This window comes from Marmota monax, unplaced genomic scaffold (assembly GCF_021218885.2).
Source record: "Marmota monax isolate L192 unplaced genomic scaffold, Marmota_monax_Labrador192_F-V1.1 WCK01_AAM20220418_F8-fsc00119, whole genome shotgun sequence".
Taxonomy (NCBI): Eukaryota; Metazoa; Chordata; class Mammalia; order Rodentia; family Sciuridae; genus Marmota; species Marmota monax.
The window spans coordinates 1,955,288-1,980,897 of NW_026694771.1; the positions used below are offsets into that span (position 1 = coordinate 1,955,288).

At 33.4% G+C, this 25,610-nt stretch overlaps 1 protein-coding gene across 3 annotated transcripts in view; it reads left to right on the plus strand.

Annotated features, from left to right (window-relative positions):
* The window catches only part of Lsamp (limbic system associated membrane protein), a 608,883-nt gene that overhangs the window by 320,144 nt on the left and 263,129 nt on the right, over nt 1-25,610 (plus strand). For all 3 annotated transcript variants that reach the window (XM_046425212.2, XM_058572824.1, XM_046425213.2), the window contains exon 2: nt 6,443-6,675. In XM_046425212.2, the coding sequence (XP_046281168.1) occupies nt 6,443-6,675 (233 nt within the window). The remainder of the gene's footprint in view (nt 1-6,442; nt 6,676-25,610) is intronic.

Consider the following 25,610-nt stretch of genomic DNA (forward strand, 5'->3'; position numbering starts at 1 on the left):
AAACTGCCTATTGCAGCAAAGACCAGTAGGACTTCCTGAGGGTCAGCAGTGAATCCCCAGAGTTTTTTCTTTCTTTTTTTTTTCTTACTGAGTCTAATCTTAGGACATGGTAATGAAGCAGAGATGATTCAGAATGATTGATAATTCAAAATCCCATAAATTTGGTACTTAGCTAACTTGGTATTTTTGAAAGTGTTTGCATAGTTCTTGGAATTCATTATACTTAAAATAATGTTGCAAAGCCAGACAAAGGACTTCTAACTCAGAATCTGAGCCCGGGATATTTTCATGACAGTTTATGCCATCCTCTTCTTAGAAATTTTCCTGATTCCACACTTTAATGCTGGTAATATATAGCATCACTTCCCAGACCAATTATCTTTCCCTCTAGAATGAAATGATTCTATGATAGTTTTGCTGATTCACTAAGGGTTTTATTTGTAGAATTGAAGTTTCAAAGCAAACAGTATAAAAATAAAGGGCCAACACATTCTTGAAGACTTCCTTCCCATCCACATCTTGAATCTTCCACATTTTACAAAAGAGAGAGATTTGCAAACGTGGAAAAAATAATAAAGCTTAATTTTAAAAAAGTTTTCTTGTGAACAAAAAAGTTAATAATTTCTAAAAAAATCAAAATTTTCCACAACTGAATCAATTTTCCCTTACCTGTCCTGGATTTTACTGATCCATTTTTATAGAGGGAGTAAAATGAAACATTAAGGTTAAATGATTTCTCAGGCATTAAATTAGGAACCAAGCAAGTTATAACTTACCTTTCACTATCAACACTGTACAAGTGTATATTATCTTACAATTATGATGCTAAAATTAAATAGCAAAAGGGGCATGATTCCTTAACTACTGACTTATTTTAATACACTTTTAGTTTTAACTGACACATAATAATTGTATATATTCATGAGGTACAGTGGGAGATTTAAGTACATACATACAACACATAATGACCATATCAGGGTAATTGGTATATCACCTTAATCATAAATAATTGTGTGTGTGTGTGTGTGTGTGTGTGTGTGTGTTGGAAATATCTAAAATCCTATTAGCTATTTTACATATTCAAATAGAATATGAACTTAGAACCAAAGCATCCCTAGGCCTCAGTGCCTTTATCATGAACCTGACTTAACAGTTCAGAGACTTTGCTATTGGCAATCAAAGATCTCATACAGCAAGAAGCACATGCTTATGAAAAAAATGCCTTTGCATAATAGATGTTTGTCCTGTGACTCTGGATATTTAAACCAAGAGATCAAGACCTACCTCAATTTTTCAACCTTGACCTTGTCAAAATTTTTGTCTCCACAAAAAGACATGGATGTTTGGTAACATCCCTGGATGTCAAAATTTTAAATCTATTTTTGTCTCCACAAAAAGACATGGATGTTTGGTAACATCCCTGGCCTATACCCCCTAGATAACAGTAGCACCACCTCTTTCCTTAGTTTTGACAAACGATAAATGCCACCACGCCTTGCTAATGTCAGTGGAGGCACAAACTACATGCACTTGGGATCCCTTACCTAACCATCCTTTCTTAATTTAAGAAACAAAAAAAAATCTCTTCTACCCATCCAGGCACACTACCCCTAGAACCTATAATTTAAAAGAAGGAATATAGTTAACTGGTAAGAGATTAAGTCAAATATATTTGTTGTTTTTGTTTTTTTACCAATCAATACATACAAGATTCTACTCTTGAGAAAAACAGAAAATTTGTACAAAGATAAGTCTGGATAAATACTAATGCTAAGTTAGTATGTTTTTAGCCAATAATGCTTGTTAAATGTGAAGAGCTGTCTAGTAGCAATTGAACAGGCTTAATATCTAGTCGATGTGTATTACTTTCCTTATGGACCCTGACGGTAAATATGCTATTAAGTAATCTATTAGTGCAAACTGAATTTAGTATTTCTTTTTTACCTCCAATTATATTCATCATTTTAGAATTATAATCCCCAGTCTTATGCAGTGTGAGTGGAATTGTCAATGTACCTGTTCATACAATTCTGCATAATATACTTGGTGTTAAGTGTTTGCAGAGATCCAATGCTCAAGATTTTTACGAGTGCATCAATTTTTCATGACACTTTTATGGATTCAGATATACTGAATTGAGAAGTTAAAATTTTGTCTGCTTACCTTTCCTGTTATTTTTAAAGCTGATTAAACACACACACACACACACACAATAACAACAACAACATAGTTTTATAGTTAAGGTAGGCAACCCACCTGGTACTTGAGGGTTCATAGTCAAAGTGGGCAACCTTCTGCACACTTATTTAGTGCTTTATCTTCCTTTTCTTGGTTTCTCACATTCCAGAGATAAACTTCCTTTGTAATGACAAGGAGCACATTTATTCCTTCTTCATTTTCACTTCAATACCACACTTAATAATTCTCTTAAAATTTTCTTCATATCAGGTAATTTTAATGATTTCTTAACAATTTTAAAATAAGTGTCAATATAGTTTTTACCTATTAGACAAGTGGTGAATATCTGATATATGACCTAATAGCAATTTGTTAAATTTGGTGTAGTTGTTCCACATTTCTGCAAGTATCTATTGCACAGATGATGTTTAGGCCACTAATCAGTGAGGGCTCCATAGGTTAATAATAAGAAGATCACTGTCTTTAATAAACCTGCAAGTAAAGTTGAATAGAAATAACCAATGTAATACAGAGTATTATAAGGGAATGACAAGGAGCCAAGGAAAAGGAGGGCATACAAGATTTTCTGTAGAGGAGGCAGTCTCTATTATAATCCTACATCCTCAGCTACCTGCAAGAAATCCCATCCAAAGTGAGAGGAAATTCTCTGATCCTTTCTGTGGGGCACAAGCACCCACCCTCTTCAGGGTGTAATCTGTTCTAAATTTTAGAATAATTTGCAACATTGTGAACTCCTTGAACAAACAATCTATTAAGTCATGCAACACATAACACAAACATTTTATTCTATTTTATTTTACTTTTGGTACTGGGGATTGAAATCAGGGGCCCATTACCACTGAACCACATCCCCAGGCTTTTATTTTATTTTATTTTATTGAGACAGGATCTCACTAAGTTGCTTAAGGTCTTGCTAAGTTGCTGAGGCTGGTCTTGAACTTGCAATGCTCCTGTCTCAGACTACTGAACCACTGGAATTACAGGCATGCACCACTGCTCCTGGCTATACCTACAGATTTTAAAAATACATTTCTTTACACTTTTCCTGCTTTAGCCCAGACTGATTTGGGAGATAAAAATCAGTAGTTATACAATTCTGAACTGCACTACCCAGTCTTGGAGTAGCATTCCATGTGGATGATGCTTCGTTATTATCTTGGTACTATCCTAGCATGGCCCTAGAGTCCTCATTTACTTTGCAGGCCTGCCTAACACCTGGGAGCAAACTCACCTCTTAATGCAAGCCCATCATACTTTTTGTTGAGTTGGTGATTGCTGGGAGCCTGGGTCTGCATTTAGATCAACCATTCTTTTTTTCCCTACAGCCTGGCGATCTATGATTAACCTGTGTGACTTATTATTTTTTCTTAATTAAAAAAAGAGAAACATAGGCTCCTTCAAATTGAGACTACTTTGACTTTTATCATCTTTCTATTATGGATTAAATACTTCCTATAGTTTAAAAAGTTACCACTTTAAATCAAGATTTTAAAAAGGTAAAACTAATAATAGAATAGTTCTGAAATCACATTGTTCTTTTGCTCATTTTTCAATAAGTTTTAGTTAATATTGTAGAGGGATTTATTCTCTAGTTTATAAGGACAACACATTTACTTTGGAACTTTTCACCACGTTAAAAAGAACCCTAAAATATCTGGAGAAGTGATATTTTAAGCATTATATTGTGCTCTGGTGGTTAGAGTTTAGCAAAATACAAATCAATAAAAAGTATATTCCATTTGTTTGTAAGTAAAAGATAGACTTAAAAATTAAATAAGGATAAAAGGAAAAGTAAAAATAAGGTGTTTTGTAGATTGTCATGACAAAATTTGCACATAATGCATTGTTGCAGTAGATGCATTTTTATGGGTCTGGCAATTTTTCTGAAATAGTCGATTACTTTCTTAGGTAAGATAAATCTGAACAGTCTCAGAGAATAATTTGGAATAATGATCTATGCAATTTTAACTTTTCCATTGATAATAATTGTTAAAATGTCAAAGGAACTTAAAAGCCTGACTGAAACTACCTTGTGCTGATAAAGAAATTCACCCAATTGATTTGTGTATATTGTAGGGTAGTTTTTAAGATGGGAGCATGGAATATAAGATACCCTATATTCTTTATCTGCATGTGTGACCCTGTTAGTTTACATGGCAGGTATTTACCTAGAACCCATATTATTGCAGATTACATTTTTCATATATTCAGGTAAATAACATAAAAATCTATGTCTTTGTTTAATTTATAGACCATATTTGTGTCAAATATATTAGATGTTGGTTTTTTTTTTAAATGACCATATCAAGGCCATATTCTGGGCTAAGGATATTCAGGGTACTTCTCTGTGATGTAGCAAGTCTGGTCATTGCTGTGTTGAGCTGTGTAGGTAAGAAAGCACAAAGAGAAACCTGCTGGCGATTTAAAATACATTTGCACAGGTATATTTTTGTCCTCAATAGAAAAGAAAAATATCATAATTTTACATTCAAAAATGTCATTAATGGTCTAAAAGACAGGAAGCAGTCTGTTGATTAATTCAGAAGTGCCCTTAAGTTGAGAGGTGCTGGGAACACCACCAAGGATAGAGAAGTGATATCTCAAAAGAGCAGAGCAAAAAAGGTAAAATCAAGCCTGAAAAGAAGCAGTAAGCATCTGCAAAGTGAGCTCTCTTCTCCTCCTAGGACCTCCAAATTATCAAACACATTTAATTATTCACAAAAATATTGACATGGCTGAGAAACACATTCTGGGAGGTGGAGATACTAAATGATACTTAAATCTAGCTATGTTAATAAAACAAATAGATAAAGCAGAGAAGGAAGATGTGTGTATCTTGACACACAACTTATGTCAAATTCTTATTTGAAATTTAAAAAAAAAAAGGATTCACCTGAAAATAGTGGGAAAAAATAGTCTTGGACCATAGATGAGTTATTTAAAAAGACTCAACAGTTTTCCTCCATATGAGAGACACAAATTGGCCTCTAAGTCTCTCTGTGGTCAGTCTGTGGATTATGTACAGATTTCCTTTCTATGCATGGGTGAGGAATCTCTATGCCTGACTGTTTTCACCTGAGAAAAGAATCTGAATTTGACTCGATTTGGGAAACACAGGGGAATATGGTGTTTTAATTGTTCTGCCATCATACTCTTGACTCTTTCTGTCCATTCCCTCACACCCAGAGTGTCAAGAAGTTGGCTGTGTAGCTGTGAACAGGGTCTGGAACCATCTTTCTGTGGGACAATCATAAATCTTGCCAAGGGGTACACAGAGAGACTTTTTCTTTCTTCCTCACTTTTTTTTTTAATTCATTTATTGCTTGTTTGATTTTTTTTTTCATTGTCAGATTTTCTGCTGGAAAATTGAAAGAAAGAACTTTATTCACCATGAAGTAATTATCCCTTCTCTGCTAACCTGTGTTCTTTGCCCCCTTCTTTGGAGTTTCAGAAAGGGATAATTTCAGTTTACTAAAAAAAATCATTTTGACAAACATTTATCCTTCATCTTCTCTGGAATGACTTACAAAATTGTTTCTTCATCTCCCATGAAAAACTGCATTCATTCAATACGACAAGAAATGCTGGGAGAAAAGTACCTTGTCATTAGATAACCTGCTGCTCTCAGCAGCTAGAACTAGACTTGGGCCAGATGATGCTTGCGTTGATTTTCTTGATACAACACGAATGCACTTGTCCTTGGACTTACACACTTCTTATTTCTTGGAGTGTATTGCAAATTCCTAAGGGTCAGTAGTGAACTCTGAAATCTAGTCTTGTTCTTGCATCAGTGGAGCATAACTTGAGACTACTATCATGCAAGACTTTATGAAATACTTAGGAAAGAATACAAGATGGAGCAAAAGTGACATGATATCATTGTATAATTCTCAAAAATACTTGAGCAAATGGAGTTCTGTGTGAATGAATGACCTTTTCATAAACAAGTTGAAGGTAATCCAGTGGGAAGTCAATACTCATTTAATGTTATTGGCCTGAATTACTAATACTCAGATTGTTTATTGCTGAGCTGAATCTAATATAATGACATTCGTCCGTTGGATGGTAATTAGATCTTAAAGGAAACAGTGAAGTTACTAAGGACCCCAAGAAATGTCATGGTAGTGATTCATTATGCGTATAATTATTTTTCTTGATTGATCTTGTTGAGTCAAATCATGCAGAGAATGAAAGCAGTTACAGTTATGGTTAAGCCACTAACATTATTACTCTGCTCTGTCAGATGTGTTGTAGAAGACAAGAACTCAAAGGTGGCCTGGTTGAACCGTTCTGGTATCATTTTTGCTGGACATGACAAGTGGTCTCTGGATCCCCGGGTTGAGCTGGAGAAACGCCACTCTCTGGAATACAGCCTCCGCATCCAGAAGGTGGATGTCTATGATGAGGGTTCCTACACATGCTCTGTTCAGACACAGCATGAGCCCAAGACCTCCCAAGTTTACTTGATCGTGCAAGGTAAGATAAGAGTGGGATATAAGGTGGTAAGGAAGAGATGCAGTTGGAGAATAAGCATTATATATAAAATATTTACAAAATTCTTTCTAAAAAGGAAAAACTTCCAAATGCAGGATTGCCCTTAAGTATCTGGTTTCCTTCTACAAAATGGATTTTAAGTGAGAGGGCTAAAGAGAATAGAGAGAGTACCCTTGCCACTGTGAGCCAGTACCTTTGACAAGAAGGGTTTCTCCTAGTTCAGAATATAAAAACATACAGCAAAACTTACAGCTATTAAAAAAAAAGGTAAAATAGGAACGTAGGAACATACAGAGTGCTTAGAACCACAGGAAGTTCACTTTACTACCCTACCAGGTACCTGTGTTTCACCAAACTTAAGAGAGTTGGGTTTTACCTCTCCTTGTCCTAATTAAAATTTTTCATTAATTATCTGTTTTTATGACAGAAAGAAATATTTTAGAACAATAATGGTCCCCACAGGCCTTGATATCAGCGGTCCAGCTTTGTGTGATTTGTATCTTCACTACATAACAAGTTACTTGTGACCAAGTCCACTGACAAGGAACTTCAAAGTCATTAGGGACAATTTGCTTTGAGACTGGGGTTTCCACAGGCACATCTGAGTCGGGGTTTTACAGAATGCAAACTCTAAATGGCATATGCATGCTCCTTAACAATAGCTCCCTTGAGTCCCTTTTCTCATAATTGCAAAATGAAAACAAAGCTGATCAGCTGCAAAATTTTTTTGCAAAGTAAAGTCAAACCACCAGCAGTTTCAATCCATCTATCAGGAAAGATCTAAACGCTAACAAATATTAGGGCTGTGTTTGTGTATTCCTGATTTACAATTTTATGTAAATTTAATGCAAATTAGGCATGGCCCTAGGGCTCCTGTCAGGATTCCAGTGCAGTCAGTGGTGTGGCAAAGTTTGACTATAGCTTCTATTAATGTGTTATGGAATTGATTATTGCCGTGTTTAAATTATTGCTCTTCCAGATTGTCTGATTAATAGATTGAAACTAGAATAAAATACATCAGAGACTGGCTGATGCAAGAGTGGTTTAGTCAGGTGGCTGCTATCTTGGTCCATTTTCAATGGCTGACAACTTCATTTTATTCCTAATAAAAGGTGTATCTACTGGTTTGCAAAGTCCCAATCACAGTCAAAACATAGCACACTTTCCTTGTACTTTAGTGAAGAGTGCATGAGCTCTGTAATGAGAGACACTAGGGTTTAGATCTCTGGGACAACATTTAATAAGATATGTAACTAGAAATATGTAAACACATCGAGGCGTTAATTTATCAGCTCCCTTGGAGCACGTACAGGTACACACATGTACAAACACACACACTCCTACCTCAAAAGGAGAATTTTTTTAACCTGATTAAGTGGTAAAGGGAGAAGTGATAACTAAGGCTCTTCAGAACAAATTTTATCTAATGGCCTGTTATTAATACTATCTTGCGATTTTTCTTTCTTAGTATTTATTGTATTTCATTCATATATTTATTTATAATGTTCTATGCTTTAAAAATCCTGCTTAACTCTGAGATTTTTTTAATACAATTTTAGTATCTTTATAGCTTTTATTGTCATTAGAAGGATCCTAGAGAGACCACAATAGATATTTTGTATTGTCCTATACTAAATAAAATTCAATGATCTGACTATTATATTTCTTGGTGAGGAAGAGATGAGAAAAGAAACCATTAAGTGTAAGTTTTTTGCTCAAGATCACACATAATTCAGGGAGCAGTTGAGAGCCAAGCAGATCTGAAGTCAAATTTAAAGCACTTTCTAATAGAAAGGAATCTTCCCTTATAATTTTTTAAGAACTACTATAAGGGTTTTTTATTTAAGTCTGAGCTGATACACAGAGTTTCTTCTTTTATTTTATTTATTTTCTTATTTACCTGTGTACTTTTAAGCTACAAAACATGGCCTTTGCAATAAGGTTAAAACCAGAGCTCAGTTAGATCTTATTATACCAACCTTCATACCATGGAAGTGCTAGTGAAAATTAAGTTAACATAATATTAAGGGTTGGAAAAGAGCTACATTGTCAAGTGCTATTTATTGTCTTGTTTAATTATCATATTACTATTAAGTAGATATAAATAATTTTATATGTATATTAAAACTTTTATACACACACATATATTCAAACAGTTAAAGTTCAGAGATAATAAAAAATATCCAAAGTTCCCTATTGGCTTAGGACAGAGTTTCAAACCCACATCTATCTGATTCAAGATAATATATTTTTTTCTTCTTTTAACATATTGCTTTTTAAAAAAAATTAATTTATTTTTGTTTTTTGCACAAATGGGATGCAACTTTTCATTTCTCTGGTTGTACATTATGTAGAGTCATACTCATACATAGGGTAATAATGTCCATCTCATTCCACCATCTTTCCCTGACACACACCCCTTCCCTTTCTCCCCGTCTCCTCTGTCCAATCCAAAGTTCCTCCATTCTTCCCTTGCCTCCCAAATTATGGATCAGCATCCACTTATCAGAGAAAAAATTTGGCCTTTGGTTTTGGGGGATTGGCTTACTTTACTTAGCATGATATTCTTCATTTACCTGCCAATGCCATAATTTCATTCTTCTTTGAGGCTGAGTAATATTCCATTGTATAAATATACTACAGTTTCTTGCTTTGAGAGAAGCAATGAGGAACAAAACCTGTATTTATAAGGGGTATGAAGACAGGATTGTCTTTTCCTGGAGCCAGTGTCATTGAAAGGAAACTTTTAGACAATTGTATAGATATTGGCATGTGTGACCCCTAGCACCCGATGTCTGCCACTTCTCTTTTATATTCAGCTTTGAAATTGTCAGAGGACTCATCCATTCACATTATTTATTCCCCCTGATTCTTACTCTGTGAATAATCTATATATGTTTTTTACCCCATCCAAGATTCTACTTCTATGTATGACTGACATCATTCTTTTTCCCAGATCCACAGCCCTTTCCTTCAAACTCTAAGAACCTTTAATGTCCTTCCTTGATCACCCTCCATGGTTTCTGCAAATCCATGTAATTTCTTTTCTTTAATCAATGATGAGGACACCCTTAACTCAAAGGAACTCTGAGATAGCATTACAGAATCATGACTCGGCAGTTACACTGCTTGATTCAGATCTTTTTTCCTTCATATTAAATATGTAAATGTTGGGATAAATAACTTGATTTCCTTAAAGCCCGATTGTGCCATATGTGAAGTGGAGATTAAAATTAGGAATTTTAAATCCTCCTAAATTTATCATAAGAAAAAGTTAGGTAGACCACCTAGCTTAATGTCTGGAGACCATGTATTGTAACCCAATAGATGGTGATGATGTTGGTGATGCTGGAGAACAAGACAGTGCTGTTGCTGCTCCCATGTTTCTGTAAGGCTCACCCTTGTGCTGGAGTGCGCCCAGAGTCAAACAGCTGTTTTGACTCTCTTAGGATTGGAGTGGGCTCAGGTTTACTTCTTTGGCACTCTAGAAGGCTTTGTAGACCCATAGCCCTTTGAAGTTCTTACCTATATTTATTAAAGATGTTTGAGTCAAAAATAAAGTTCATACCAACAGCATTTAGAGTGTTTGTTCAATTTTAGATGGGTGAAATCTCCATAGGATTGCTGATTCAGTAGATCTGGGTAGTGTCTGAGAATTTGCATTTATAACAAGTTCCCAGGTGATGCTGATACTGCTGATGTAAGGACCAGATTTTGGGAACCACTGTACCAAAAGATTTGTATTCTTTAATATCACATGGAGGAAAAGAAAGAAAAAAATATGTGTGGGAAGCCATACTGCATAATTTTACTCATTTTCAGATAGTGGTACCACTCCAAATATTCCTAAAATTAATCTTTTTAGACATGAAGACATGAGACAGAGAACAAATAGAACGATAGGTACCTTAACTTTCACACTCCCTTTTAGGCCCTCAAAGATGCTTACATAACTTAGCCCTCTGGAATGAAAATCTTCTCTCTCTCCCTAAACTGTCCCTTTTCAGGTTTTGAAGCAGAAAACAAAATTATTGTGTCATACTGGTTCATGAGGGTCACCACACATAGAATATCCTTGTTGAAATAAATATGCTGAGATTTTTGCTAGACTCTGTGTTTGTCTAAATGATAGCTATACACACTTTCCTCATAAGGTTAACTAAAGAAAGCTTTGCGTCAACAAAATTTATAGTTGCCTTTGAGATCCATTCTAATTTCTTGATATTAAATATTCCATCTGTGTACGTCAAGGGTACCTAAATACAAACATGTATTTGATATACTTAATAAATTGAGAGACCCTTATCTGAAGCCAGATTTTTTTGGTTCCCATGCCAGCAGCTTTATGGAGTCCAAGATCAAAGATTAAAAAAACACCACCCTTAACTTCAGTAAAATAAACAAATGAATATCAATGGCATTATTTTCAATAATAATTTATTCATTTTTTTTCTTCAAATGTTACTGTCCTGTGATTTTGATCTTTCTGATCATGCTGATATGGAAGCATATGTATTAACGCAATGTTTCTCTAGATACGATCCTTGATAACCTGCAGCCAAGTCAACATTATAGTTTTTTATACTTGTTAAAATGCAGATGCCTGAGAACCACATCCAGAACAACTGAAGTAGAATCCTTGTGGATGGGAGCAAAACTTGCACTTTGTAGGTGATTCAGAAAAACACAAAAAAATCTGAGAACTACTATTCTAAGGATCTAAGCAATCAATGAAAGGGATTTACTGCTGACTGACTGCTCATTTTCCCATATGACACTGCATCAAATTGTATTTAAAAGTATGTACAGCAGGTAATAGAGGATTACAATAATAATATTATAAATAAACCTGTGAATTCATTTAAAAAAGTAATCAATCAGGTTGCTTTAGCCCTGAGAATAGTAGCCCTCAAAATAAGTATAATTCTACAACTTCCATGTATATATAAATACCAAGAAAATTATGATATGAGGATTATTTTAAAATGTGAATCTTATTTTTAAATATTCCATTCATTATACTAACTTTTATCCTACCTTAAATGTATGTGACTTGCACTATATAATTCATGGATTGGTATCAATACTAGATATGGACACACACACATAAATAAATATAATATGGAAATGATCATATCCCTGTTGAGAATTTGGCCTTATTCTTATGCCATTCTAATTTATTAGCTTTTTTTTTTTTTCAAAATGGTCTAATGTAGAAAAAACTAATATTGGAGGGTTTTTTTTTTAACATTTTAGAATTTTAAAATGTTTTACAAATAAATTCACTTAGGATTAATAATAACCCAGAAATTTTTCTCACACTATGAATCAAATCATACACATTGCTAGTGGAAATATATTGATTATTTGTCAGGATATTTGTTGCATAATCGCCATCATTAAAACAATGTAATTGTGAAATGATGTGAGAGTGAGACTTCTTTTAGAACCAACATGCTTTGTTTTTCTTTTCAAATTCCCACCCTTAAAAAGTGACATTTCCTGAATCTCATTAATCATAGAACATTTATATTGAAATACAGTTGCAATGCCTATAGCTTCTCTTTCCTTTTAATATTTTTGTTGTTGTTGCAGTTGGACACAATATCTTTACGACACAATTCCTTTATTTAATTTATTTGTTTTTTATGTGGTGCTGAAGATCAAACCCAGCACCTTGCGCCTCGAATGTGCTAGACAAACGCTCTACTGCTGAACCACAACCACAGCCCCTATAAATGCTCTTTTAATTTACTAATTTAAAACTCAAATAAGCATGAATTAATTTTTTCATGAGGAATAGTCTACAACCTAGTATTTCTAGGATCAAATTTTTAGAAGCCAGTTTTACAATTCTGTTAAGAAGTTCTGATGCTAATACCAAAATCTATTACACAGAGCTTTAAGCAGGTATTTTTTTCCTCTCTCAATCCCTTTCTTTATTTCTTTTTTTTTGTTGTTGTTGTTATTTCATTCTTTCTCCCTTCCCTCCTATTCTTTCCTTCCTTAATAAACATCATGTTGCATTGATTATTAATTAAATAATTGATCATTGCCTATAAAATTCCATACAAGTTTTTCCACTGCATTGTTATTAAATTTAGCCTGTAGCTCTTCTCATTTTTAAGTATTCTAATAAAATAAGAATTTGAAATCTTCATTAATTTTATTTGTTCTTAAGATAATTTCTCTTGATTAATGAGATTCCTAGTAATTAGCTGGAATTATCATTGGACTTTATGTGCTAAAGTATACTAATTTTCCTACTCTAGAGCTTAATTTTTCAGACAATAGCCTCTTGATTGGCTGTTAATAGATCAGGTTTAGTCTTAAAAGACATCACTATCCATCACAGTAAAACGATAGTTAATAAGAAGAAGTGATGTTTGAGGAGAAAATATTTGGGAATATTTTCTCATGCTGAGACCTCTCCTTGACCTAAACTTGCCATTCTCCTTGAGGAAGGAATTCAAGTTTTATCCAAGTCAATCCCATCTATTCCTAATTATTTTTTCATTTCAAAGCTTTCTCTATGTATCTGTAGCCCATTTTTTAGTTATTAAAGAGTTTATATCCACACACTGTACAATTCAAACTACATTTGTCTTTCTTGAAGACAACTGTCATCTCAAAGATGAGAAAAAATAAGAGAGAAAAAGTTATTGTATTCCAGTAGTGGCACCAGAGAGGTCTCAGAAAGAAACTGTGGACTTATGTGAAAAAGAAATCTACTTGAAGACAGAGACTAATGAACATTCAGCAAAGTACTCCAATCTTTAATCATTGCTGCACTAGAGATTTTAATACCTATGGTTAGAATTTTGAGGGTTATTAGACAGATTTGGAGATAGATATTTATTCCATATTGGGTTTGAATCTGCTAGATATTATAACAATGTATAGTACAAATGACAAATTATTTTTACTTACATTTTCTTTATATCATACATGGCAACTCAGAGATCTGTCATTTTTACAAAGTTTACCTGAACATTGAAATAAATATATCTATACTTTCAAATATTTAAAAAATAGCATCATAAGCCACTGTAAATCATAATTATATATAGAACATTTATATTTTTCATATATTAGTAGGATACTATAAAACTATGAAAGGCAACATTTTTGGTGGGAATGTAAATTTTTTCTAATTAGTTATAAATGATGATAGAATGCATTTTGACACATTTAAAAGCTCAAGAAAGAGTTCATTATCTGTACTCATATATATACTCACACTATATATATTTCCATATATCTGTATACATATATATATATATATATATATATATATATATATATATATATATACACATACTTACCATAATACATATATGCATATATGTACACACACATATATATGAGCATATATACAAATATACTGTACACACAAACATGCGCATTTTAATTATATCAGTTTGCTATAAATAAGTAGCATTTATTTTGGACAATTATATAATCGATGGGCTCTCTAAAATTTTTCCAGTCTTAGGTCTACGTGAATGACAATCAACTTAAATATACAAAACACGATAAGTCTCCTTTTTTCTTTTTATTCAAAAAGCTTTTAGGCAGGCTAGATTGTTTTGGAAAAACAGCCCAACATGTGTCAGGGATTATACAAGGAGAAATTCTGAGTGCTGGTATCTCTGAAAGACCCAGGTCCCAAACAAGAAAGTGGCTGAGTGGAGAGGAAGTCAAGTAAGGTTAGGACTTTGGCTACATTCAAAAGGAGTAAGTAAGTAAATAAATATGTTTTGGAATAAGTTCTTATTGTTGAGAAGAAATGCATGACTATGAAGAATGAGGAATCTGAAACCCTGTGGTTTGGGATTGAAATTAGAGTTATCAGTGCTCATTCTTGAGGTGCTTATTATTTTAATGGGGATGATAGAGAGAAATATGTGTATGTACTTCATAGCCCTACCATTGAGAGGCCAAGGAACACTGACACCCTAGTAGCACGAGTATTCCTAGGACCTAGCACCCAGATGTGGTTCACTATCTATGAAAAGGAACAAAGATTAGTTGGAGAAATAGGTGATTCAGGGCTGGATGAAGGTGGGAATAATATGAGTATAGAGCATATTTTACACAGGAAAATAAAAAGTACTTAAAATATAATGTTGCATATTTAAGTACCAAAGAGATTTCTACCAGCTAAGTCCAGGATGATTTGGGTATCAAAATAATGATTATAATAGAATATGATACATATATTACATGATAGCATATACATGTAATATATATGTAATAAATTATATGCTAGATATTAAATAAAAATAATATAAATTTCTTTGTTAGAATGGTGACTAATAAATGTAGAAGAAATGATGAAAATTGAAAATTATCATTTGTCAATCATCACAGAAGTAATTTATGCAGACAAAAAATATCAATGGATTCTAAAAGTTGTAAGTAAAAGAAAAATAAGGAATGCAATTTTTAAATAATCTTAAAGTAACTCCCCACAAAGTATTTATTCAAACAAAGGGTGAAAAGAATAGTAAGAAAAGTAGAGAAACCTAGCTGAGACTTTACCAATCAAGTGATCAAAGTGTATACACTACCATCATTAATGCTAACTGGCATCATGTGCCAGAAGAGAGCAAGCAATCCAAACACAGCATTACTTCTGTAATATTTCTTTCAAATGCTTAGTCTAAGTATGACAGGACATTAGGCATATCCAAGCTGACATTTTAGAGCAGAACTCTCTGTCCTCCAATCTTCATAAATATCAGTGCCATTGAAAGTCAGGAGAGATAACGGAACTGCCTAAAGATTGAAAGACACTGGAAAGGTACTACAGTTAGGTATAATACATGATTCTACATGGGATCTTTATGCTAAAAAAGATATGATGGAGCAATAATAAAACTTGGGTGGAGTCACTGGGTACATGGGAATTCTTTGTAAAATTCTTGTAATTTTTCTGTAAATATAAATTATTTCAAAATAAAATGAAACAAACTCTAATAATTAAGGCAAGTATTAGTAATAAAATTAGTGAACAGAATCCAAAATAATATTATTTATGGCATAATTAAATGGAATTTTCAAGCTTAATATACTATAAAAATATGTACAAATATAATCCCAAAATAACAATGGTCACATGTTTTCTCTGATTTATGGAGGCAAACCCAAAATAAGCAGGAAGAGAAGAAGAGTGGAAGTTCACTGTAGTAGACAAAAAAGAATGAAGGAAAGCAAAGGGGAATAGGAGAAGGAAAGACAGTAGAATGCTTCTGACATAATTTTCCTAAGTACATATCTAAATATACCACCCTGAATGCCACCATCATAGACATCCATAAGAGTAGGGTCTTAATTAGAATAAGATATATTTGATGCTTCTGTAATTATATCAAAATGGACTGTACTTTCATGTATAACTAAAAAGAACTGATAAAATAAAAATATATTTTAAATATTACATTAAAAGTCAAATGGAAAAAACATGAGATAATACCAATAACTAATAAAATACTTGTAACATAACTCTACCTCTCAATATTTAAATATTTAATAAATTTAGTCTGGTAAGTATGGACCATATTTTTCTTAACATGAAAAAGACAATTAAACCCATAGTAATAAAAGTTAGGAAAAGGAATACCAACAATTATTATTTTTATTTGACATGAGCTTGAAGATTCTGTTCAATGCAGTCGAAAGAAAATAAAAATGAAAAGATTCAGTTAAGTTGAAGGACGAAATAAACTTATCAATATCTCTAGGCAATTATGATTAATAACTAAACAAATGCTTATAAATTAGCGAGAAAAATATTGTCACTAAAAAATGTTTAATATGTATGTTGTCTGGTTATCTGAAGAAATACATAAAATTAATAATATTTAATTTAGTTATAATAAACACATAAAATCAACTTAAAATGTACACTCACAAAACTGAAAAATTAAAAAATTTACAAATAAATTAGGGTGCAGTAGTATATGCCTATAATCCCAGGAATTTGAGAGGCTGAGACAGCAGGATTACAATTTTGAAGTCAGGCTCAGCAGTTGAACAATAACCTCAGCAACTTAGCATGTTTCAAAATAAAAACCAAAAAAGATTGGGAATGTAGCTCAGCAGTAAAGTGCCCCTGGGTTCAATCCCCATTACTTAAAAAAAATAAAAATAAAAAAGAAAGGAAGAATTAAATAAGCAAGGTAGAAAACCTAAATGCAGAAATTAGAGAATAAAGGAAAAAGTTTTTAGATTTTTTTTTAATGGAACAAAATAACTTTTTAATGGCAACACAAATAAAATTAAAGATGTAAGGATGTTAAAATATATACATGGTAATTTTCCTTAAGATAAATGGGATTTTTCATGTGCCTAAAAATTACTTGGGAGACTTTGTTGAAATTATTTTAAATATATCACATTATTGATGAAGAATAGGTGGTCACAAAAAGCAAACTTTTTAGAAATGTATTTGTTTTATTAGGGATGATGATTTCTACTAGATGCCAAAATATTTATGAAGCCAGGCCTATATATATCTCCCTGTAACCCAGTGACTCCAGAGGCTGAGGCAAGTGGATTGAAAGTTCAAAGCCAGGCTCAGCAATTTAGCAAAGCTCTAAGCAAAACTCTGTCTCAAAATAAAAAAAATAAAAGAGGGCTGTGGATGTGGCTCAGTAGTTAAGTGCTCCTGGATTCAATCCCCAGTAATAACAACAAAAAGAAAAATAAAATACATATATGTCAAAACAGTATGTTTTTGATTTAAGAATGATCACCTCAGTAGATACCAATGAAAGGCCCAAAGCTACCACATTTAATAATGTCACATATAACACAAGATTTTTTTAAATCATGAAGAAAGTATGATTCAGAAATGGTTTTGAATATATTAATTGAAGAAAAAAATAAAGTTATTATTATTATTTAACGAATTATTATTTTTTACTCATAAAAATTGATACCCCATTTCTTAAAATTTTTATAGAAATAAAGCCAAAGACTAAAAGATTCAATAAATATATATTTCAACAGAGTGAGGAAGGCTTGCTTGGCATAAAAGTAAATGAAACGGCAAACAAAAGTCCTGAATAAATTTGACTATATGTATGTACATAAAATATATAAAGTTAAGAGAAGTAGCAAAGTTACTGAAACACAAAATAGGTAACAGATAAAGTTTTCATACCTTTGATATATGAGCAGATTGCAATTAATACAGAAAATAAAGAAAAATCAATAAAGAAAATATAGCTAAAATTCGTCAAAGGACATTGATTGCCAATCTGTAAAAAGAACACATGGAAATAGAAAAACATAGGAAATTATTAAAACCTCAGCAATAATCAAAGAAATAAAAAGAAAAATAGTAACAAATTGTTATTTTTTAAGCTAGCAATACTGGGAAAGGGTTAACAAAAAGAGGATATCCAGAAGTGGCAAATCAATAGTAAAACTGACACTTTTTTATCTCCCTGTCGAGAGTGTAAATTAGTAGAAACTTTCCCTAGGCGAAAGTAGGGATGTCTATCAAAGTTTTTAAATATATATCCATCATTTGACCCAGTAATTTGTCTTCCATGAATATGTAAAAAGAAAAATAGATTTTTGTACCAAGTGGCCAATGCAGAATTATTTTTAAAATATTAAAGGAAGATGTTCAAAATATTGAGAAGGACTTGAGAAGTTACATTGGGGATATTTCCTAAGAACTACTATTAATGTGAACATTATAGTGGCTGCTCAGAATCTAAACCTCTTCCTTACATTAGGAAATTTATCTCCTTGTCGACATTGTCAGGATACAGGCATCACTGCTGGGTGTAAAAGCTGAAATAAAGTTTACATATCCTGAAACTAGGGCTCAGCCATGAAATGCAGTCTTTAAAATTTCAATGTCCCAGATTCAGAATTATTAATCAACATTATTAATATAAGAAACTGAGAATCAAAGAAAATCTATGCATGTAACTGGTGGCAACTGGAGCAGTGGGTTAATGTGGGAGTGTTTGGGTCACTGATACTCCAGTAAGGCTGGATCCATTCTTGGATCTGTATTGCTGCTAGTGGGAACTGCAGCATCTTATGTTCTATTCACCAGTGGTCCTGCCCCTATAACAAACAAGATGCTCAGGCACAATTTTCACTGTGCCTCTTTCCCAAAGGTGTGAGCTACAATGAGTTCCTTTCTATACTAGACAGCCAGAGATGTTTCTCTGTTTCTTCCAAATAAAAGCTCTTGAGATATGCAGCTAAACAGCCATTAACCAGTATATTTTAGAAAATATTTTATTAAATGATAAAAATCTATGCAACTTATGGTCAAATGAAGTGACAGTTTTCTAAACAGCATAACCTCCAGCATTCATTCTGCAAACTGTAGTCAATACACACTCACATCATATGCACTCACATATCCATTAGAAAAAAATGAAGGTAGAATGAAATACACCAAATAATTTTACAATGCTTTGGGGGGTTTTGGCTTCATAGGTAAAATTTTATATTATTTTGTTTCTAATCTTATGTGTACATTGTGTGCATATACTATAGCTAGATAAAGTGCAATTTTTTAAAAAAAATAACAAATATGATTATTGAATGGACAAACTATAAGAAAAAACACTTCTTTTAAATTTCTGTTATGCTTTCTTTCTCCTTTTTCCTTTTAATTTATTTTTCCTTCAGCCCTCCATCATACTCTAAAATGAGCATTCATATTCTTTTTCTTTTTTAAAAAATTTGTTCTAATTAGGTATACATGACAGTAGAACGCATTTTGGCACATCATACATAAATGGAGTATAACTTCTCCTTCTTCTGGTTGTACATCATGTGGAGTTACACAGGTTGTATGGTCATATATGCACATAGGGTAATAATGTCTGATTCCTTCTACTATCATTCCTACCCCCTTATCACCTCCCCTCTCTTTACTCCACTCTGTCTAATCCAAAGTACTTCTACTGAGCTTTCATATTCTTTTCTCATTTCTTTTCTTTTTTAATGGAGGAAGCAAACTGATAAAGTCATCTAAAGCAAGTAGGCCTTAAGTTATTAAGTTATCATGCCTTACAAGGATATATTCTTTTTAAAAGACATAGTATAAAGATAATGTTGCATGCACCTGGGTACATACACACTACAAAGTCTTGGGGAGAAGGAATGAAGTCAGAGATTTTGTGTCGGTAAGACTCTGCCAATCTCCTCAATTCAAGTAAAACTGTAGAAGAAGCATTTTTATGTATAAAGTTTCCAATTTAAATTTTTAAACACCTCAAAAAAAAAAAAAAAACCCTTAATCAGGACCTTGTGGATGCTCCTATAACCATCTGCTGGCTTTACTTCCTTGTCTTCCTAAGCTGGAGCCTGTAATGTGACATTTCAGTGATCCCCTTCACGGCACCAAAACTTCAAGTTTATTTGATCTTATCTTGTTCTGAACTCTCCAGACTCTCATCCATGAGTGACTCCTATAATTCTTTTTCTTCTCTACTTTACAGAGTTTTAAATTATGCTAGGAAATTGGATACCATGACATTTTATTGAGGATCCTACGAACTCATGCTAACCTCATTTGAATCCTCATGTTTTCTGTACATCTTTTCATTCATCATTTGTTTTCAATTCAATTGCCTAAAATAACTTTACTTTTCTTTTTCCATATTCCCTATTTTCATCCTCCCACTGCCCCTGCCTGTCAGTCTTATGTTATTCTCTTTGACCCCTATTTAATTACACTATTTAAAAAGTCCCTCTTTTCCTGCAATCTCTTTTCCCTTTATTTCTGAAATAATGTACTATCCCTATTTTTTACCTCTTAAACTCACTCATCTTGAGTTCTGTGATCTTCATATTTCTGCATTTCACCAGAGCTGTACATGTTTCTCCTTATTTTTGAGATCTTCCACTAATGACCTCATCTTTGACTATAACATCTTTATGTTTTAATTCCAAGTATCCATTGTCAACCTTGCCCTTTATGTTCTGAATTCTAGCCCAGAAAGAACTATTAAACATTTCTTTCTATCTCGTCAGCCACTTCATGTTTATTGTGCTCAGGTCAAAATTAATTTTTACCTCCAAAGAATTTCTTCATTTTTTTCTGATATCCTTATTTCTGATAATGACATGATTTATCTTCCTGAAACAGGTTACTTCTAAATTCTCCATTTCACCTATATCTTTTTTTTTCAATCAATGATTACATTTTTGTGAAGCATGCTTTCTTACATTCTCTAAATTAGACCCTCAGTACCTCTTTCCCAGAATTTTTTTTCAAAAAAAGTGCAATCTATTGCTTTTACCTTTTTGCATTCTAAACTGCCCTGAACACAACTTCTAGATATGTGTGAGATATAGCTCCGATACTCTCTTATCTCAATTCTTAATAGTTCACAATAGTGACAGAATAGTCTAATTTAAAGTGGTTCTCCCCCAACATACTGTTCTAAACTTACTTCTTCCAATGTGTATATACTAGGTCCTGTATGATCAAACTCCTCCCCAAAATTATGAAAATTGAGTCAATCAGGCACAGAATATGAGAAAGTGTACTCCTGGCAGAACCAGAGACTGTGTAAAGGCTAGAACATGGTAGAGCATGGTGAGCGATGAGGGATGAGAAACAGAGGCAGGCTGCTGAGATACAAAGAGCCCTACAAATATGGTGGAGTTTGGTTTTGGTTTGTCTTCTTTTTCAGTGAAGGTGTATAGGGTTCCTAAATTAACAGAAATTGACTAAAGATTTTAAGCAGAGGAGTAACAGTGAATTTCAATTGGAAGTTCTTTTTTTTTCCTTTAGGTAATTATTTTAATTTCAAGTACAATTAATACATGTACATGTATTTTAATTAATACATGAACATGTATTAATTGTACATATTAATGAGTTCAATGTGATATTTCCTTCCATACATGTATACATACCATGTATTAATCAAATTCAACCTCTCTTTATCCACCCTTTCCCCCTCAATATCCTTCCCAGTCACTAGTAATAACTACTCTATATTCAGGTTGACTTTGTTTAGGTGCCACATATGAAAAGGGAAAAGGAACTGTTGTTATACATAGTTGGTAGAAATGTAAATTAGCACAACCATTATGGAGAAGTATGGAGGTTCCTCAAAAAACTAAAGATGGAGCTACCATATGATCCAGTAATCTCACTTCTGTTTATATAGCCAAAGGAAATTTTCAGCATACTAAAGAGAAATATGCATGCTTGTGTTTACTACAGCACTATTCATAATTGCTAAGCTATGGAATCAGTCTATTTGCCCATCAACCCTTGAGTGCATAAAAATGTGGCATATATATGCACAATGGAATATTATATTCCACAACCACAAAGAAGAAAAAAATTCTGTCCTAGAAGTAAATAGATGGACCTAGATGACATTACGTGAAATAAGCTGAACACAGAAAGAAATACCCAGTGAGATATTTATAAAATGTCACCCAGCATACTATATGTAGTTTCTCTGTCATGTCTTACTTGATTTTACCATCCAAAGGCAAGTTCTTCCTTCTCTAGCTCATAAACACATTTATCTCTACCTTAAAACATGTTGTATACTACTTTTTAACACAAGTATTTGATTACACCTTTCCTCCACCAGCACAAAGTTCCCATAGTACATAGAATGGGACTGATTATCTTGAAACCACACAAAGCTTCAGAAAATGGAAACTTCATAGAATACCTGGCAAAAGATGATGAGTCTCATTTTCTAAGAGTGATATCCAGGCTCACAAGGCAGAGTGGGATCACATAAAGAATGTTCAGGCTGTGGATGACAATCTTAGTTTTTATACATTGTGATTTTTTATCCTGCTTCCTTTGTATGGATGGAGCAAATCTTTGTAATTATCTATACCTGCTAACTCTGCTTGAAATAGCAATAAGTATTATCAAATCATTTACCAGGATGTAATGAACAGCATCCAACTCATAATCACTGAATACTTTTCTAAAGAAAATGCTTCATTTTTTCTCCTAATATTTGCTATATTAAATCTGAAAGAAAACTTATTATTTTCTATCACATATCCAGTCAGAAAAGCTGGACCAGGCAGGCCTATAAGTTAGCAAAAATGAGAGCATTTCAGATTGTTCCAAGGAAGAAAAATGTGGGGAGATGTAACTTTCCCGAATGCTGATTGGTTGGTGAGCAGATAATGATTTATGGCACATTTTAAATTACTCTTCTGGATGGAATGGTTTATGGAGTCGGGAAATGGGATTGTTCTTTAATATCCTGAAGCATCTGAAAACCTATGCAACTTTCATTGATCTGCTCTCTGCTGGATAATACTGCTATTTAAAATCGATGACATATTTACTTCTCTCGGAATGCCTCCATGGTTGTAAACCATTCTTTGTTGTTTGTTGAGAAGTAAATTTCTTATTCATTTTCCTGTTTAACTAGGGTTTCTTAGACTTTGGGGTACCCCAGTTTTGTCAGCATTGAGTCTATCTTTTTATTATACTCCCTGTTCCATTTTCACTTCATAATCACTTGAGATAACTTGAGGGTCAATAGTCCTCAACAATCTCTGAAGTATAAAATTGACTACTAAATTCTGCATATTGCTTATTGCTCATCACCCATTTCTCACCAGAATGTTCCCTAACTCTTCTTTAATAAAAAGAAAGAAAGATTAGCTCGATGTTTTCATTTTGTTTTATTCAGGTTTGGAGTATAGTTTTAAATTTTTTTTTAAAGCAATGGCAAGATACAGCAAACTATATGTCCAAAGATGAACAATAAACTTCCTATATCAGAAACTAAGATCAAATTTTATAGCAGCTTATTTTATCATCTTAAAAAAAAAGAAAGTTCTTTAACTGAGTTAAGAGGGGAATAAACCTGTTCAAGAATGTTGCCCTGCCAAAAGGCCCAGGATTGATGAGGCAGCAATAACCAGGGGATATTTGCCAGTTCACCAATGCCAAGTCCTTGGAGTAATTTTGCGGCCGGTGACAGCTGGTATTCTCGACTGGAAGGCTGTTTCTGTATACATCTATGATTTGCATATTTATATACCTCTGGCTGCTGTATGAGGGCTACATTTCACAGCAGTGCATATAAGCTGTGTAGCCTTGCTGCTTGAGTGCCTGTGGGCATGAGATGGTGAATTGATTTGGATAAAAGGAAAATTGTAGGTTTTTGTGTTTTGCAGGGTAGCCAGTAACATCACGTTTTTGTTTCTCTGTCTTCATTGACTTCGGTAATATTTCTGAGGCATCTCTATGATGGGCTACCATGGGAGGCAGTTAGATGGCATGATCGCCAGGCAGGTCCAAGCTCTGACATTAAGACCTCATCAGACAATGCTAGAAAAAATGACATTAAAGAAATAGATCTAGTCAAGTAGAAGACTGACACAAATTGTGGGATTTGCACAGTGAACAGAGATCCCGATGTTTCTAGTTGAACTGTAGAGGACATATGAGGGTAGGAACTGCCATACTAAACCAGACATATGAACTCTGCTGCAGCTTCTCTTTCTAAATAGTAAGAGAACAGGGATTCTGGAACAGAGTGGGATCTGTGAGGACAATTGCCAAAGTTTTAGAAACATCAAGTAGAAAATAATTATTGTGTAGAAAGAAAGGGGGAGGTGTGTTGGATGAAAAACTGAGAGGAATGCAGCTTGAAGGAAACAGAAGTTAGATAAACAACAATGAATAGGTGGAAATGAAATGATTAGGAGGAGATATTAGGGTTGGTGTATGAGATAAATAATTTTTAGGTAATTGATAGAATGTAAATCATCATTTGCTGTGAGATTTTTTAAAAAATAAGGTTATCAGGGTGTTGGTATAAATGGTGGGTGGGGTCTTTGATGGAAAAGATAATCGGAAGTAGGTTGCTTTCAAAGGCAGTCAAAGGAGTGGCATCAAGAAAAAGATAACCAGACTGAAATTTTAATGGAATGGGGCATATTTTTTTTGTGAAAGATTAAAATGTATATTATCTGGCAAAAGTATTCAAATTCTATGTGAAGAATAATGAAGAGTTTAAACGTGAACTGAAGAAGTTCTGGGGAGTAATATTGGCCAAATAATTTCATTATATTTTGTGCATCTACAAATAAATAACAAATCCCACCACTATGTATGGCTATAATGCAGCAATTAAAAAATGGGGGAAAATATTTTTTAAAAGGAGAGGAGGGGGTGAACTGAAGGTATATCTCCAGTGTGTTGCAATCTTAGCAGCGCAGAGTGTAGTCTAATGCGTAGTTCCTGCTTTAAATAACTTACTTATTACAGACTGAGTGTTTGTGCTCTGCCCACCTAATTAATTTTGAAATGTTATTCCCAGTTGGCTAGTATTTAGAGATACGGTCTTTAGAAGGTGATTAGGCTCTCCCCCATGAATGGGACTAGGGTTTTCATAAGGAGGTTCAGAGAGATCTCTTCCTACTTCCCCCATGTGACAACATCTGTGAAACAAATAGCAAATCTCACCAAATGCCAAACCTGCCAACACTTTGACCATGAACTTCCCAGATCCAGAACTGTGAGAAATAAATTTCTGTTGTTTATAAGTTTCCAAATCTATAGTATTTTGTTATAGTTTCCTGAACAGACTGAGACACTGCAATATGTTCCAGATACACATTCATAACAATGAACCTCACATGAAACCTCTAGAGTGAATATTATCAGCTCTATTACAGATGTTGTAATGGAGACAGAAGAATTAATCACTCAGCCATATTTACACAACACATATATGAAAGGGTATGATTCAAACTCAGGTCTGTCATGTTCCAGAAGTTATTTTGGTTTGTTTGCTTATTTTCCCAACATGCTACTTCCTTGGACACAGGGGACTATAAATAAGATAGTGAACAGTTCTCCTGGGTGTATTTAATTTGAGTTGGCAGAGAAATAACTGTCTGGATATGTTACTTTGACA